The sequence below is a fragment of the Cannabis sativa genome, chromosome 7 (assembly GCF_029168945.1).
Source record: "Cannabis sativa cultivar Pink pepper isolate KNU-18-1 chromosome 7, ASM2916894v1, whole genome shotgun sequence".
Lineage (NCBI taxonomy): Eukaryota > Viridiplantae > Streptophyta > Magnoliopsida > Rosales > Cannabaceae > Cannabis > Cannabis sativa.
Genome location: NC_083607.1, coordinates 55,745,726 through 55,761,836, shown reverse-complemented (window position 1 = coordinate 55,761,836; position 16,111 = coordinate 55,745,726). Strand labels below are relative to the sequence as shown.

Below are 16,111 nucleotides of genomic sequence, written 5' to 3'. Positions count from 1 at the left end.
TTATTTTTAAAACAAAACATTTATTTATTCATAACTTTAAAATATAAAGCCTTACAAAAACTATTTGAATCATAATCTTAAATGAAATATTTTTAAACCAAAACATCGTGACAATCCCCTAACATGTAATCCATGCCTCGAGCTCGCCACCCTCACTGTATAGTTTTGCCTTTACCTGCACACAGAGTACCCGTGAGCTAACGCCCAGTAAGAAGAGCTATGTAGGACATAACCCCCCAACTAGATAACATAGTCATAAGTATAACAATATCACAACATCAAATCAATTCATACCATACTTGCATACATATAACAACATGTCATATCACACATTATTCTCACATACAATACAACATCATATCACAGTGTAATCTTAATGCATGCGATACTCACACACATAACATATAGTATCTTATCGCACATTGTCCTCATATACGATAATCTACTCCCACTCATGTTGATCAGACATGAAGTGTAACTTGCCCCCGCCTTGTCTTTGTTCTCACACTCGGCATCCAATAGGGAAATCCCTTATCACAAGTTGTACTCACCCATGATAGGATAACCTGCAAGTAAACCCATACAAGCAGCCAAAAATATATCCTGTAGTGCTATGCTCACACCAGCAGCAGAAAACCTATCTTATAAGTGCTATTCTCACACAATCAGTTAAAAGCCTTTTCACTATCACACACTAACAACATTAGCATAAAACAACAATCTACCATAGAATAAAACATGCAAATACAAACCCATAATACAGTTGTATGTTTCAACATACACCCTGTGCACAGATGTCCACTCTTCTTACCTCAGTTGCTAAGTATATCCTTTTCTCTCCCTCGAACCTCTTGCCGAGTTTCTTTGTTGAGAACAAGATCCTAAATCCAATAACACAATAACACTTAAAATATATTCAAGCATAACCTAAGATTAACAATGAAATCTTACGTCAAACTACACAACACGTAGGTTAATTTCACTTGCATGACACACTAAACACAATCATTTATCACTATGATTCACACCAACACATATAATGTACTAAAACGAACATTTTTAACGTAAAATATGAACTCATACACACACTCTTTACGTGAAACCTCACTAAAATACCATTTATTAACAAAATATACAAATATGTAATTATTTACCAAAATCAGAAGCTAGCATATATCTTAATCATTTATACAGATTATAAAACATATTTAATCTATCAAGAAACACATACAATTTATTATCCATATTTATGTACTAATTTACACTTAAAACTGTATATAAAATACTAATTATTTAAATAAATAAAATAACAAAACATCTCAACCTAGTCTTAAATTTATTTCATAGACTAGAATTATATTGTAACATCATATTCACAGTTCCCAAACAGTGAACACAATTTTTAATATTTACTTTATCTAAAACTCAATTAAATAGTTAATTAGTCACAAATAATTATAATAAATACCTACAGCAACTAATAAATTATAAGAACCTTTTTATTTTGTACCATAGATAGTAAATAGCACTACAAAAATACATTTTACTGTTTTAGCATCACTTAACTATTTTTCATAATTAACTTAAGCATTAATTAAGTAAATTCATGAAAAATACCAAAATTGATTAAAAACCGAATCTAACTCTTCTAATACACTTTATAATCTGTAATAAGTCATAAATAATTTTCTTTGAATTTTCTAAGCAAACTAGGTATTTTTCATAATTAAAATAAGAAATAACATCAATAATTCATGAAAAATACATAATCACCTAAAAATTCAATCTACCAATTTTATAACAGTTTATATATCATAGTCCATCATATAAAATAAATCTAGATTTTTATGAGCAACCTAAGTATTTTTCATAATTAATTTAATAAATAACATAAATAATTCATGAAAAATACAAAATCGATCAAAAATCTAATCTATCAATTTTCTAACATTTTATAATCCATATTAAGCCATATAAAATTATTCTAGAATTTTCTGGGAAGCCTAGCTATTTTTCATAATTAATTTATAAAATAAATCAATTAATTCATAATAAATAAAATAATTGCAAGAAAATTCTAAAACTTCATAGCAGACCTAGAAATACCTAAGTAAGATCAAAAATCCAAGAAAATCCAAATAATAAACCTCAGAAGGTGTTGATCGGAGCTTCGCCGGAGTTACGCCGGCGAGCCCTTCTTCTCCGGCGACGGCGAGCCTCCAACTTCTTATACAATTGCTTTTCACGCATTATTTTGATTGGAAAAGCTTCCTACAGTGCTTAGAACCTCAAGCCGACCATAAATCACCAAATAATACGGTCCAACATCGTTGTCTTCTTCGTTGCCGGTGTACCTTTAAAAATGGAGTCCAACAATGGCAATTTTCGTTCAGGGCTTTAAAGCTTTGATTCTCCACGTCAAAACAGATTCTTGGGGTCCTATAAGCTTAAACACAATGTTCTTTAAACCCAGAAATGGTTCAAGTACGTTTAAATTCGATATTGCTCAAGAACATGCTTGAATGTGCATGAAAATGGTGGATTTCGAAACCTCTGCTCTTAGCCCGTTTGGGCATGACTATTAGCTTCCTTAGATTGTAGAAAAGCTACTCAAAACGATCAAACAAACCCAGAAACTCTCTAAGTGTTTCAAGATCAAAATTTCTCTTTCTCTCTCTAAGTTTCATGTAAATCTATATCGGTCTCTCTCGCTCTCTTTCCAGGACTTCTTCACCTACGAATTTTTTTGGGTCTTTAGGCTTCAAAATAATCGTATAAAAGATCGTAACAAACTCATTTTGTGGAACGATTCATAGTTCCACAATTATCGGGATTTTGTTACGGATGTTACTAATACTTATTATAATAATAAAATATGTAACAATTACACCATTCTATAACAATATTATTAATATTACTATATTATATCTCTAATAAAATGACAACAATAATATAACAAATATATTACACCATAATATAAAATAAATTCACATAATTATTATTGTTATACCCACAATAATAATATGCACAAAATAAATAATTAAATTATCACAAGTATTTAATTATTTACTCAACATTCTCATATGTTTAATAAATTTTCTTAATATGCAAATTAACAAAGTACCGACAAAAGGAAAAAAATTACAAAATTACCCTTTCAAGAAAGAGGATATTACAGTCTTGGAGTACCATCATTGTCACAAATGAAAATTTATAGTACCATTAATATGTTATGTTCATATCTACTTGAAATTTTAAATTTAATTTTATTGGTTTTATTAAAACTTGGGTTGATTGGATAGTTCTTTGCTGTGTTAGCCCATGTTGTTGGTGATCAATTGTTAATGGGCTTAGCATCTGTGAGTAAAGTCTAGGTGAAGCAGAAGTGTGGGCTTTTCTAGTTGACTGAAGCCTTTGATGAGCAGGCCCAGCCCAACTAGGGTTTTGTAGCTAAGTCCCCTCCCTAACTCTATAAATACATATTGTCTCATCACAATTGTATACCTTTTGATAATCAGAGAAAATAAACTGCTTCTGATTTAGAGATCTAGGGAGGAAGACTTAGTTGATAGTATTGCACTATCAAATTGGAGTAACTGCTGTGGATCAATCAGAGATAATTGCTATGGATCAATCAGGTACACATACCTAATTATTATATCTTATTATTGTGTTCTATGTTATATACAAATAGATCTTGGGTTAATTGTTAATTTATATAACACAAATTTGTATACACACATGAATGATACAATTAGTTGGATAAAGACTAATGTTCCACGAACCCCTCATCTATAATTTAGAAATCTATACATACTCTGGAAGAGTTATAGAAAATATATGATCAAAGATTGTATATGGTGATATTTTAAAAGTGATAACAATAATCTTATGAGATCTATTATCACCAAAAGAATTATGGATCATATGTGCATGAGGGGGAGACATATTTATGTTGCACTCTTTTTCCCTTAGTTCAGGTTTTGTCCCACTGGGTTTTCCTAGCAAGGTTTTTAACGAGGCAACTTGCAAATAGTTATGAATATGAAATATATATTGTACTCTTTTTTCCTTAGCTCAGATTTTGTCCCACTGGGTTTTTCTGGCAAGGTTTTTAACGAGGCAACTATAAATCATGTTAACATACTTGCATTTTATGAAGCAAGTAGAGAATGTGTGTGAGTGAGATCATTGTCATAGCATATCGGGAAACATATGGATTGCACTCAATAAAGAAGTATCAACCCAAGCAATTCTCTATGGATAATACTGCTTGCATCGTTCAACTAAAAGGAGGTACATTGAAGGAGATAGAGTTAGAACACATTTCACGAAATTTTTCTTTATACGCTTCAAGAAAATGCATATTGGTGTTCAACATATTCAATCAAGTGTCAATCTTACAAACTTATTCACAAAGTTATTACCAACATCAACATTTGAGAAGACGGCATACAAGATCGAAATTCGTCGATTAGAAGATCTCCACAAATGCCTAAATGAGGGGGAGGGAGTTAGTTTACACTATACTCTTTTTCATTTGACCAAGTTTTCAGCAAGATTTTTAATAAGGCAGCTATTATGGACATCCAAGGGGGAGTGTTATAAATATTATTAATTATGTGGATGTCCAAATCTTTTATTTATTGTCATTAATTGTAATCAACATTCCTCTTCTCCTTAGTTTCCATTTTTCTTAGTTTCTTAATATCTCAATCTTATATTTGTATAAATAGGGGTTCACCCCATTGGAATAAACAACTCAAAAATTCTCATTCACTTTCTCTTTCTCTCTTCATCTTCTTCTTCTTTCTTCTCATCTATTTTATATTATTTCATAACAAAAATGATAAAATAGTAATTTTAATATTTATTTTACTCTAAACAACACAAAGAAGAACAAATATCCTCTCCATCCCTCCTACTCTCCATCCTTTCTATACTCTCCATCCATCATACTCTCTCCTTCCTACTCTCTCTCCTTCCTACCAAACATAGCCTAAGAGAATCTCAAAATAAGTATTTAAAGAACTTGAAATTACCTAAAAAAAAGTTGTACGCATTTCACCAAACGAAACAAACATAATAAGCAATTCACTCAAAATAAGTAGTAAAAAAAATTTAAACTTACTCCATAAAATCATAAGCATTTCGTTTGATTTTACATTACCATTCCCAAAATTCTAAACGTCCTTACCAAACACCCCTATACATTTCCAAAGTTGTTCAGAAATGAAGAAAATAAGGATTATCTCATTCTCCATTACAATAATAGCTCGTGGAAAAATCACGGACCAATCCAGAGCCGCCAGGTGGCTAGGAACTGCTAGTTCCACAAAGATGTACATTATGATTTTTTTTTCTTCAAAAGTGCCAATAATCCTGATTTGGTTGAATTTACAAAAAAAAATGTTAAAAGGGGTTGCTTATCAGCTCCTATGTATCAATATCGAGTATTGCTAGCGAATCGATATGTTAAAAAGGTGCTTAAGTGTCTAACAGCCATGTTCATTTACGAAATGTGTACATAACTTTTCATTTCATAAAGTGTTGATATGAAAACATAAATAAAATTTGACACATTACCAACCCAAAGCTTTTACTATATATTTTTCTTCCAATTTTACTACTCTTCTTTTCTTGATTTTGTTAGCTATATAATTATTTATATATATATAATAAATAGTCCTAAATCTAATCAAAGCTAAGGTCGATGTAGAGGCGAAGCTACAGGAGTGTTCTGGTTTGAAGCTCGAGACTCCAACAATGGGTGAGACTGGCTCAGCCTCAACCTCTGTTCATGTTGCTCCTCCTGAAACACCGCCGTATCTCCGCCTTCGAAAACGCCACCACCACCGGAGAATCCACCGTACATCTCATAAAGCGCCATCGGAATATTGTCGTTGCCGCCGGAGGAGAAATTACAAAGCGCTCCGGATGATGAATCTCCGACGTGGAAACCGCCGCTTCGAGAATCCGTCGCCGAACATTCTCCACCGGCTCCGCCGACAATGACGACGCTGCTGGTCGGCGTCGGCGTTCCGCTCGTTTTCGCCGCTCCGCATACCGGACAGCCATTGATTCCGACCTTCCGATTTTAAAAAAAAAACAAAGAAGAAAGAATTTAGGAGTGTTTGGTTGCCGAGAAAATGTGGAGGGAAAAAGAAAATAGAGAGTGAAATTACTAGATTAGCGGCGCGGTAAGTAGTTCCGTCTGGCTCGACGATCCAACCGGCTTCCCTGGCGAGCTGACGGAGAACCTCGTTAATATCGGCGCGTGGAGAGAGTGGATAACCACCGTGCTTTCTCAAACCATGGAAGATCTTACCGGTTATAGCTCTTCTGTGTCTTTCTCTCATCTTAGTCTTCTCTTTCTCAGTCTCGCTCCTTCCTCCTCCACTCGCCGCCATTACAGCTCCTTTCATTGGTATTGTTTTCTCTCTTGGTATAATTGAAGTGCAGTGATCAGGAATGTTTTTATATATCAAGAGTTTGAAATGATCGTACGGATAGGAGAGGTGGATGGTTGATGGGAATGGAGGGTTGAGATTAGTGAAGTGTATGTGAGTTAGAGTGGAGATGAGAGTAGAGGATTAGATGGAGTGGTCTTCTTTTTGCATGACTTGAGAGAAGGTAGGAGTGAGAATCGCATGTTTTCTCTTAGGACTCGTCTTTCACCTTTAGAGCTTGACTGGCTGGCTGACTCAGTGGCTTTTATTTATTTATTGATTTTTTTTTTAAACATGATTTATTTTGTAGTGCTATAAATATGTGCTGGTATATTGACAAGACACGAAATTAGCACGAGCTCGAAAAACACGAGCATACGATGCTATAAATTGGTATGACATGATATAAAATATATGTGATTAAACACAAGAGGGTACAAAGGCCACAATATATAAATACGAATAAACAAGCCTGAAAAGTATGATACATAAGAAATTTAAAAATTACAATACAAAACATTAAAAATCCCATAATTTAATAATGATATATGTATTTGTTAATTATAAATAAATTTATATAATAATAAAATTTTAATATAACAGTGAATATTATAATTTTATAATTTAAATTATTAGAAAATATAAAATTAGCACTATATATTGATTTATTTATAAAGTATGACATAAAAGTTTAAGTATTTGTAAGTGTGTATTTAAATTATAAAAATTCTAATAATTTTTAATATGATTACTCTTAAAAAATTATATAAATATATTAAACCTAAAAATATATATTTAGTAATGAAATTTTTATACCAAAAATATAAAATAGAATTTTTATTACATTAATATTTACACACGCTTAAAGCAACATTTTTACATTTACTCTTTAGTCTTTACTTTATTACACATATACCACATGCACACTCCCCATACATCGCATCACCCCTATCACTCATCTATTAACCATCAATCACTTCCCTCTCTTTTTTTCTTCTTTTTCCTTTGATTTTTCATTTCTTTTCAGTTTTTTTTTTTTTTAAAAAATTAGTAACATCCACTGCTGAACTTCCATATCCACGATCCCACATCCATTTTCCCTCCTATTTTCGTTCTTCAAAATTTTTTTCAACTCCCACTAACCCGATCCCATAACCGTTTTCCCTCTTTCTTTTTGTTTCTCAATCCATATATAAACATGGCTGTGACCCGTTCTTCATCATCTCCTTCCCTTGTTCAAAAGAAAAGCTCTAAAATGGGATTGAAATCATTAGCTAATAAGACCAAGGGTAAACGACCTATTATTGAGGAGGATGACTCTAAATTTGCTCTTCCATTATCTAAGAGTGGGCAAGCTCCTCCTAAGAAGAAATCGAAGGTGGGTGCCCAAGAAAAAATGGCTCAAGATGTTGCTGGAAAAAAAGATAATGTTTGTGGTGTTCTTCGAACTAAGATTTGTTTACAGTTTCTTTTTGGTTTCCCCCTTTTTTTTTTTTGGATTTTCTTGTATTTTTCATTTTCTCGATTTTGTGTTTCTGGTTTGTGATATTCTAGGTTTTTCATTTCAATATTTCGTTTGGTTTTGTTTGAATTTTTAGGGCTTCAATTTGTCTTGATCAATTTTATTTGTTCTTTTGTGGGTTTTGCATTTTAGTTTGTTTAGTCTTAATTTTGTTTCATTTTGTTGTCCTTTTTGTTCTATTTGTGTTTTCCAGTTTTTTAAATATTTTTAAATTTCAGTTTCGTTTTAATGTCTCTTCTCATTTTGTTTTAGTTTTTTTCATAGTTTTTCAATAGTGTAATCCGTTTATGTATGTTGTCTTTTGGGAATATTATTAGGTCTAGTTGTTTGTTGTTCATTTTTAAGTAATCAATGGGTAACAATTTGATTTTAGATCATTGTAGTATATGTTTGAAGAGTTGTTTATGTTTTTTTTTTTTTTTTTAATAGTTTTATTATAGTTTGAATACTTGTTTATTTACCATTCTTGTTTATATTTGCCATGTTTGTTAAATTGCAGGTCTGGGATTACAAATTCAGTCCCTCTGATTTTTACAAGTCAAATGTGTTCGTACTAGTAATTTCTCTGTTATTGACAATATAAAGAATACTTTATCTGTGAATTTGTTGTCTATGTTCCGTGACACCCAATTCGGTCATTTTTGGATATACATGATTTTGTTTTCCACCCTCAAGTTGTCCATAGCCTACTATTGAGGAAAGTATACCAGCCCAATCTAAAAGAATTTTGGGCTAAGGTTGCTGACCGTTGTATATGGTTCAGTGCCGATGAGTTTTATTTGATTACTGGTATTGATTGTTTTGGTGATTGCAACAAACTGTTGTTTTCCCAGGAATCAAACTAGTTGATTGAGGTTTGTTTTCGTGGTGTAAAAACCATAGATCATAAAGCTATAGAGGATGCTTTTTTAGGTAGTAGGTGGGGTCAGGATGAGTCTCTTGGTTTGAAACTATCTGTGCTATATTTCATCCAATATTTTCTTCGTAGCAATACTCCAGATAAGAAGTTTCTAGGTTTGATCTAGATGTTGTTGATAGTGGTCGTTGGGATGAGTATTGTTGGGGTAGGGAGTCCTTTGAATTGACTATTGATTCATTCAAAGGTAGAATACACCATGGGATTAAAATAAAAAATAAGAAAGAAGAGAAGGGAGGTCAGTATGATGGTTGGTATAGAGTGTTGGGCTATCCGTGGGTGTTTATTGTTTGGTTTTATGAATGTTTTCATGTCATGGTAAACACATTCTGCAAAAGAGTTTCATCCAGGATTCAAAGAATTCTGAATTGGAGCAATAACATTGTGAACAAAAATCTAATTCTTAGAGACTTGAAGGGCAAGATTTTTGATTTGCCGTTGAACAAGGTGATTTTTCAGTTTCTTTACTGTTTTTTTTTGGGCTATTTTATTAATATTTGGTTATTTAATTATTTTTGTTTCATGTTTTGTTGTTTTGATTATGATTTTCAGTTAAAGATTAAAAACATTTGTCCTACTGATGAGGAGAGGCAGAAGCTACAATTGGAAGGTTTATTTCTAGATGAATCTATTGATAACCGCGGTATATCTAAGCAAACATTTGAGAGTGGTTCATCTTCTAAGAAGTCTGATTCAGAGGACATTGAATTGTTGAAATCTAAGTTGGAGCTGGTCATTTCGAATCAAGAATCCTTGCCCGAAGACTTTATTTCTTTGAGGTATTTTGTTGACCTTAATTTCAAGTCTGTCATGACTGTAATTAAGGATATTCAAGAAAAAGTTAATGTCATTCATCGTCGACCTTTTGATGAAGTATTTAATTATACTTTTATTGTTTCAGTTTTTAACTGCTTTTATTTTTTAGTTTTTTCCTGTTTTATTTTAGTTGCAATACTGTTGTATGATTCAGGGTAAATCATCTGACGAGTTAGTAACATAAGAATCTGATGATGATGCTGATGAAGATGACAAGGAATTACCTGATCCTGAGAATATTGATTCCGACTCCGATAATGGTGATGAGTTGGGTAAAGATGGTGGTGATGCTGTTGGAGTTGATAAGGTTGTTAGTGATGTTCTTGCTTATGACGTGAATCAATTTGAGACTGTTGCAGACAGTGAAGAGAGTGCTAAGGATGTTGAGAACGTTAAGGCCAAAGAGTCTAGTTTAAAGGGGGATGATTTTTTCGATGGTTTAAGCCAACTTGAAATTGATGATGACCGTTGTGTTGGCTGGTTTAGAGGCTCTTCGTAAAATCAATGTAAGTGTAGTTAAGTGTAGCTTAATTTGTTTGCTAGTAAAATATGTTTTATTTTAGTTGCTTGACAGTTTTATGTTTGTTTTGTAACTTTTTCTTTTCTTGATTTTCTAATTTAATTTTTTCAGGTCCCAGAATCCAATCCAAGTGTTGCTGTCGAAAAAGCAGCTGCCATTCCTTCTGATGAAGAAGCTGAGGACACTATTTTTTTGATACTCCTCTTTTGGATAAGAGAAAGCGTGCACCACCATTGAAATCGCCTTTTGTTGATTTTGGGTCGGCTGATGTGAGGAGCACTCTAATGGAGGTAATGTCATCAGGTTCTCAATCAGGAGGAGATGAGAGGGATTTTAAGATGGTTACTTATGTGAAAGGCCTTTACGCTCTTAACGATTCATTTGCTGATCCCGTCTCTCCTGAAATTGAGGCAAAGTTTGATGCTTGGGTTGGTGAAGGTTTGCTAAAACATCCTAGGTGACTATTTTATTCTTTCTGTTTTTGTATTCTGTTTTTTGTTTGAATTTTATTGTTATTTTTGCAAGTATTTGATTTCAATATTGTTTTTTTGTTGTTTGTTTGTTGCTTGTTTGTTGTTTTAGGCATTACAATTGTTATGTGGATGGTGCGAAGAAATTTTTCCCAGGGTGTAGATTAGGTGTTGATTATGTTGAAGATAAAACCTGATTTTATCATTTGGCTACATGTGACATGTTATCAATGACTCGGTAAAGTTTCTGTTTTCTTTTAAAAATTTTGATAGTTGTTTTTCAGTTGTTTTATCATTGTTTTTTAGTTTAGTTACTGTATTTAAGTTTCTTAAATATTTTTAAACTTTCTATTTTGTGTTTCTTTATTGTTTGTTTCAGCATGTGAACACTATATTCTATTACCTTAGGAAAAAAAATGTAAATATTCTTCTGCTGTTACACTAAATTTCGCAACAACTGACTGCCTTTTCGATGATTCCATTCAAGCGTTATACCACAAGTTCAACAAAGCCAAGGCAATGAAAACAAAGATGTCCCACATACATGCTGCTCACCCAATAGCGCATTATATACGAGGATCACGAATTCCGTGTTCTAAGACTTGGTATGAAGCCGATCATGTCCTATTCATCATAAATCTTAGGAAGGAAAGTCATTGGGTTTTTGGTCGTCTTGATTTGAATGAGGGGATTTTATTTCTTTATAATTCCTTGAGGACTGCCAAAATGAATTCTGCAGCTAGGAATGCAATGAAGGCTTGTTCTGTTTTACTCCCTTTGTTTTTTGATCTGCTTGGATTTTGGAAGAATAGGTCTCGTGTTCCTGATTAGGTTCTCACCCTAAAGCTCCTCTAAGAGTTGTGGAGATTGCTGGTCTTCCATCTCAGTAGAAAAAGTGAATTGTTATTTTTAAGTTTATTTTATGTTGTATTTTAGTTGTTTAACTGTTTTTTTCTTTTTCTGGTTATTAGTGATTGCAGAGCATTTGTGGCTGCATTTGCCGAGTTCTTCATCCATGGAAAAGATGTTCCTGCTGATTTTGACATTGAAGTTTATCGTACTCGACTTGCTGCCCTCTTCTTCTCATACGGGCAAAGAAAAAATGATGAAAGTATTGATAGCAAGGATGAGAAGCAAAACAAGTCTTTCAAGGCTTCTAAATTGAAAAAGTAGGGTCTTTTTTTTAGTGAAAATTTGTTGTTCTTGGTTGATTTTCTTTTCAGACAATTGTTAGTTATTTTATGTTTGTATGTATTATATTTGTTTTATATTCTGGATCTGGTTATAAACTTTTAGGATATTAGACATTAAACATTATTATATGTTATTTTTTTATGTTTTGTATCAGCATCAATTTTATGTTTTTTCCAATTTATTATGTTTTTTTATAAAGTCGCACAACTTTATAGAAATTATTATGCAACTGTATACAAACTAATTTCAATGTTCAGCATACTTGTAATTTTAATTGTGTCATATTACCTCAATGTATTCCTTACTGTTATGCAACTTCTTTATTATCGTTATTAATCATATTTTATAAATTCATATATGACTTTTTTAAAAATTGTAATATTAAAATTCTTTTCGTAATTAAACATTAACAAGTGTCAAAACTGTCATGAAACTATTATGCAACTACTAGCAAACTCTTTAAACTTTGCCAAATAATAACAGTCTATCAAATATAACATATCAACATGTGTGAATTCTCAAGAGACTTAAACAATTCAAATAATTCAGCTGTACCCATTTTATTGCTTGATTGTTACATGTCTTTCGGTTGTGTCCGTGTTGACTACATTTGCTGCACCTATTCTGTTTTTTTGTATCCCAATCAGCTATAAATCTTCTTTTCCTTGGTCTTCCAGATCTTATTTTCTGGTTTGGTGGAAGAATAAGAATATCTTTTATGTTCTGTGATACATCCCATGTTGTGTGATTGTGTACCGGATATGTTGAGCCGTTGTATGTTTCAAGCCATGTTCTTGTCGTGTACTAACCTGAACAATAGTTGTAAACATTCAAGTTCATCTCTTTTATCATAGCAAGCGCATGAACACATGGTAATTCATCAAGTTGGAATCGGTTGCAAATGCATGTTTTCTCCTTTAGATTGATTACCCATGATCTTGTTAGTTCTACCACTTCGAACATGCTCTCATTTATTGTCTTTACCTGCAAATTAGGTCAATTTTATCAATTGTCATTCTGTACAGGAAATTGAAAACAAACTATTTAAAAACTATAATGCAACTTAAAGTTTAAAGAGATTTTACATTTTCTGTCAATGAGTCCACAAAGTTGTTGACTAGCTTCTTCTCTGCTGTAGGTGTTAAAAATGTTGTTGTTTTCTGTGCCTTTTTCCTGTTTGTGTATGTCCATTGTTGTATCAAAGCTCTCAATGATTCTATCAATGTTGTGATTGGTAGTTCTCTAGCTGCTAAGTTTGCTGCATTTAGAGATTCAGCAATGTTTGAAGTCATAGTTGAATACCTGTTGTGTTTGTTGTGGTATCTTGACCATTTATGGTATCCAACTTGTTGTAAATATGGTCTGACACGAATGTCCAAGCTTTCCAGCTCGCTCATATGGTATTCAAATTTCCTCTCTGTGTATGCTCTTACTGCTACAAAGAATGGTTTATCGAGCTTGTTTGCATTCTTCTTGAAGGTTGCTTAACAGATGGTATCCACAATAGCCATGTGTTATTTCTGGAAATACTTGAGCAACTGCCTTAATTATGCTCTCATGTCTATTTGAGATCAAGCACTGTTCCTCTCTGATCCCATATGTTTCTCTTAGTTTTGTGAAAAACCATTGCCATGAGTTGTTGTTTTCTGAATCCACAACAGAAAAAACTAGCGGAGAAATGTGCCCATTTCCATCTTGTGTACAAGCAGAGAGCAATGTACCTCCATATGTTGATTTAAGGAAAGTTCCGTCAACAACTATTATAGGTTTGCACTTCTTCCATCCTTTTATTGAAGTATCTAGTGCCACAAACAAGTACTTGAAGCTGTTGTCTTCCTCTGTTTGCATGTGCACGATAGTTCCAGGATTAGCTTTCTGCAGCATGTGCAAAAAACTTGGCAGCAGCTTGTATGATTCATTGGCTTTTCCTCGTAATTCTTCTTACGCATGCTCTTTGCTTCTCCATGCTTTCATGTAGTTCATTCTCACCCCATACTTGTGTTTCATTTCTCCTCTGATGTTTTGTGGCGTTTGAGTTGTTTTTATGTTGGTAAACCGTGGCTTAATGTAGTTTCCAATCAACTTCGTTGTAGCTTGTCTTTTGTTGGCAAATCTTATGTTTAGATCACAAGTGTGTATCACCTTTCTGTCATACTTTCGAATTATGAATGACTTCGTTGGTCCGTTTCTAGATGTCGTTAGTGCCCACTTGCATTTTGGATCCAAGCAACAAATTTTGTATGTTCTTGCACATGACTTTTTCACTCTGAATTGGAAGTTGTTTCTAATTGCATAGAAACCAAGCACACTCTGGAGTGTTTCTTTGTCTTTATATATTTGTGCTTCTTCTATTTCAGGATGTTGCGGATCTGTGATTAGTAGTTCGTCATAATCTGTGATTTCTGGCTCCCTGTTTTTGTTGTTTTCCAATTGCTCAACCATTTCCTCTGCCACAAGTTTTGCATAGTCCATGAAGTCGAATTTTTCTCCTCCATCTTCCAGTATTGTAGCTTCAATTGTATGTTGTTGATTTTTTGAGTCTTCTGTTGTTGCTGCATTGTATTCCATCAATTCAAATGCGTTTGTATGTGGAACTAATGCGTTACTATTTTCAAAGAACGATGGATTGATGGTTGTTGTTGGGTTGTTGATGACATTCACACACAATGGATATGTTGTGAAGTCGGGTTTCTTTAGTTTTAGTTGTATGTAGAAATGCAGGCTTTGATCATCCTTTATCCTCAACGGTTGGTATCCTGTTTTGACTTGATATTTCAGTTGCAAAACAGTGTTTTCTTGGTTGCATTCCAGGACCTTTTTCAGCTTCCGTTGTAATTCTTCATACTTACAATTGACTGAAATGTAATGTCCACTAGCTTCATAATTTTCATAATTCATTCGATCATCAAATTGTCCATTGCAGAAAACTAGGAATAAAATGTCTTCTTTTTCCTGTGATTTTGAAATTATTATTAGCGCAAGGCAACGATTTTGAAACTTTTTTGATTCTGTTATTGATAATGTTAGTATTGTAGACTAACATTTTTGACACTATTTTTTATAACAAAAAAAAAAAAAAATTATATTTATGAAATAGAATAGAAACTTACTTCTATTTCCTTTCCTTTGTTCAAGCCTTGTATTTCCAGTTCTAAACCTTGTTTTTGTCATTTTTTGTTTTATTGCTGTTATTAAACTATAATAAAACTGAAATGAAACTATTAAGAAACGTTTAAATTTATTTCAGAAACTAACCATTTGTCGAAGTGTTTTCTCTTTTTTCTACTGTCCAAAATAAATTCCTACAAAAATTGAATTAAACTATTATGAAATGATGATGCAACTGTAAATCAACTTGAAAAAGTATGGTACTTAACTCTAATTAACATAGTTGTGATCCCTGTGCTTTTCATCAATTTTATTTGAATCAGATCAATTTTCAACTATTATAAAACTAATTTGCAACTATTTACATAAATCTTACCTTGTATAACTGCTATTTGTTGGTACCCGTCAACTGAAATTCCTGCATAATCTATAAACTATTATAAAACGATAATGCAACTATAAGGCAACCACAAAAAATAAAAAACGAACTTATTCGTAACATGTCGTTCCTTAATTAGAATTAGATCGTGTTATTGTGTTTTAAAAAGCTGAATTGCCCATTGTAAACCAGGAATCAACCAAAATGCAACTGTATATAACATAGATTTAGTATTTAAAAAATTTTCATATCATATCTTGTTTTGATTCGAGGGGGAGCTCCAGATCTGTTTAATACAAATCTACATTGCATGAATCTGGATTTTCGATTTTAGAGGGAGTTATTTTGAATGATTAAAACCGAAATCAAATGTTTAATTTCAGTTTCTTCCCAGTTTTTCTGGTTTTTTTTTTCTTCATAATTTTCTGTTTAGATCATTACAGTTCTTCTTTCCAGTTAAATTTTCCCGGAATTGATGATTGTATTACCCTCGTTTTGGTTTCATTCTGGTTGTGTTGCTGATTTGAACGATGGAGGTATGTTCATCTTCTTCGTTCATTCCGTGCGGCTTAATGTATAGACCAGGTGTTATTTTTGTAATTTTTTGATTTTGAATTGTATAAATATTGAATGGACCGGGCCATAGTAATTTTGTAATTTTTTTTTTTGTATTTTCCTGTTTTTTTTCCTTAATAATATTAGTTTGAATTTATTTATTTGGAAAATAAACTTACCAC

The 16,111-nt window shown here is 32.5% G+C and overlaps 2 protein-coding genes and 1 long non-coding RNA gene across 3 annotated transcripts; all 3 read right to left on the bottom strand.

Annotated features, from left to right (window-relative positions):
• LOC133039900 (uncharacterized) lies at positions 1 to 1,077 on the bottom strand. The gene is made up of 2 exons (XR_009688848.1): positions 812 to 1,077; positions 1 to 175 (listed from the first exon to the last, which is right to left on the bottom strand). It is a non-coding gene; the product is annotated as an uncharacterized LOC133039900 (long non-coding RNA).
• A 4,219-nt stretch (positions 1,078 to 5,296) lies between these two features.
• LOC115698180 (protein BZR1 homolog 4-like) lies at positions 5,297 to 6,735 on the bottom strand. The gene is made up of 2 exons (XM_030625365.2): positions 6,186 to 6,735; positions 5,297 to 6,088 (listed from the first exon to the last, which is right to left on the bottom strand). Exons 1-2 carry the CDS (start codon positions 6,423 to 6,425, stop codon positions 5,705 to 5,707), a joined length of 624 nt encoding a protein of 207 aa, XP_030481225.1. The 5' UTR covers positions 6,426 to 6,735; the 3' UTR covers positions 5,297 to 5,704.
• Positions 6,736 to 12,312: 5,577 nt separating this feature from the next.
• On the bottom strand, positions 12,313 to 13,179 carry LOC133039758 (uncharacterized). Its single transcript, XM_061118703.1, has 3 exons — positions 12,973 to 13,179; positions 12,697 to 12,871; positions 12,313 to 12,371 (listed from the first exon to the last, which is right to left on the bottom strand). Exons 1-3 carry the CDS (start codon positions 13,177 to 13,179, stop codon positions 12,313 to 12,315), a joined length of 441 nt encoding a protein of 146 aa, XP_060974686.1.
• Between the last annotated feature and the right edge of the window lie 2,932 nt (positions 13,180 to 16,111).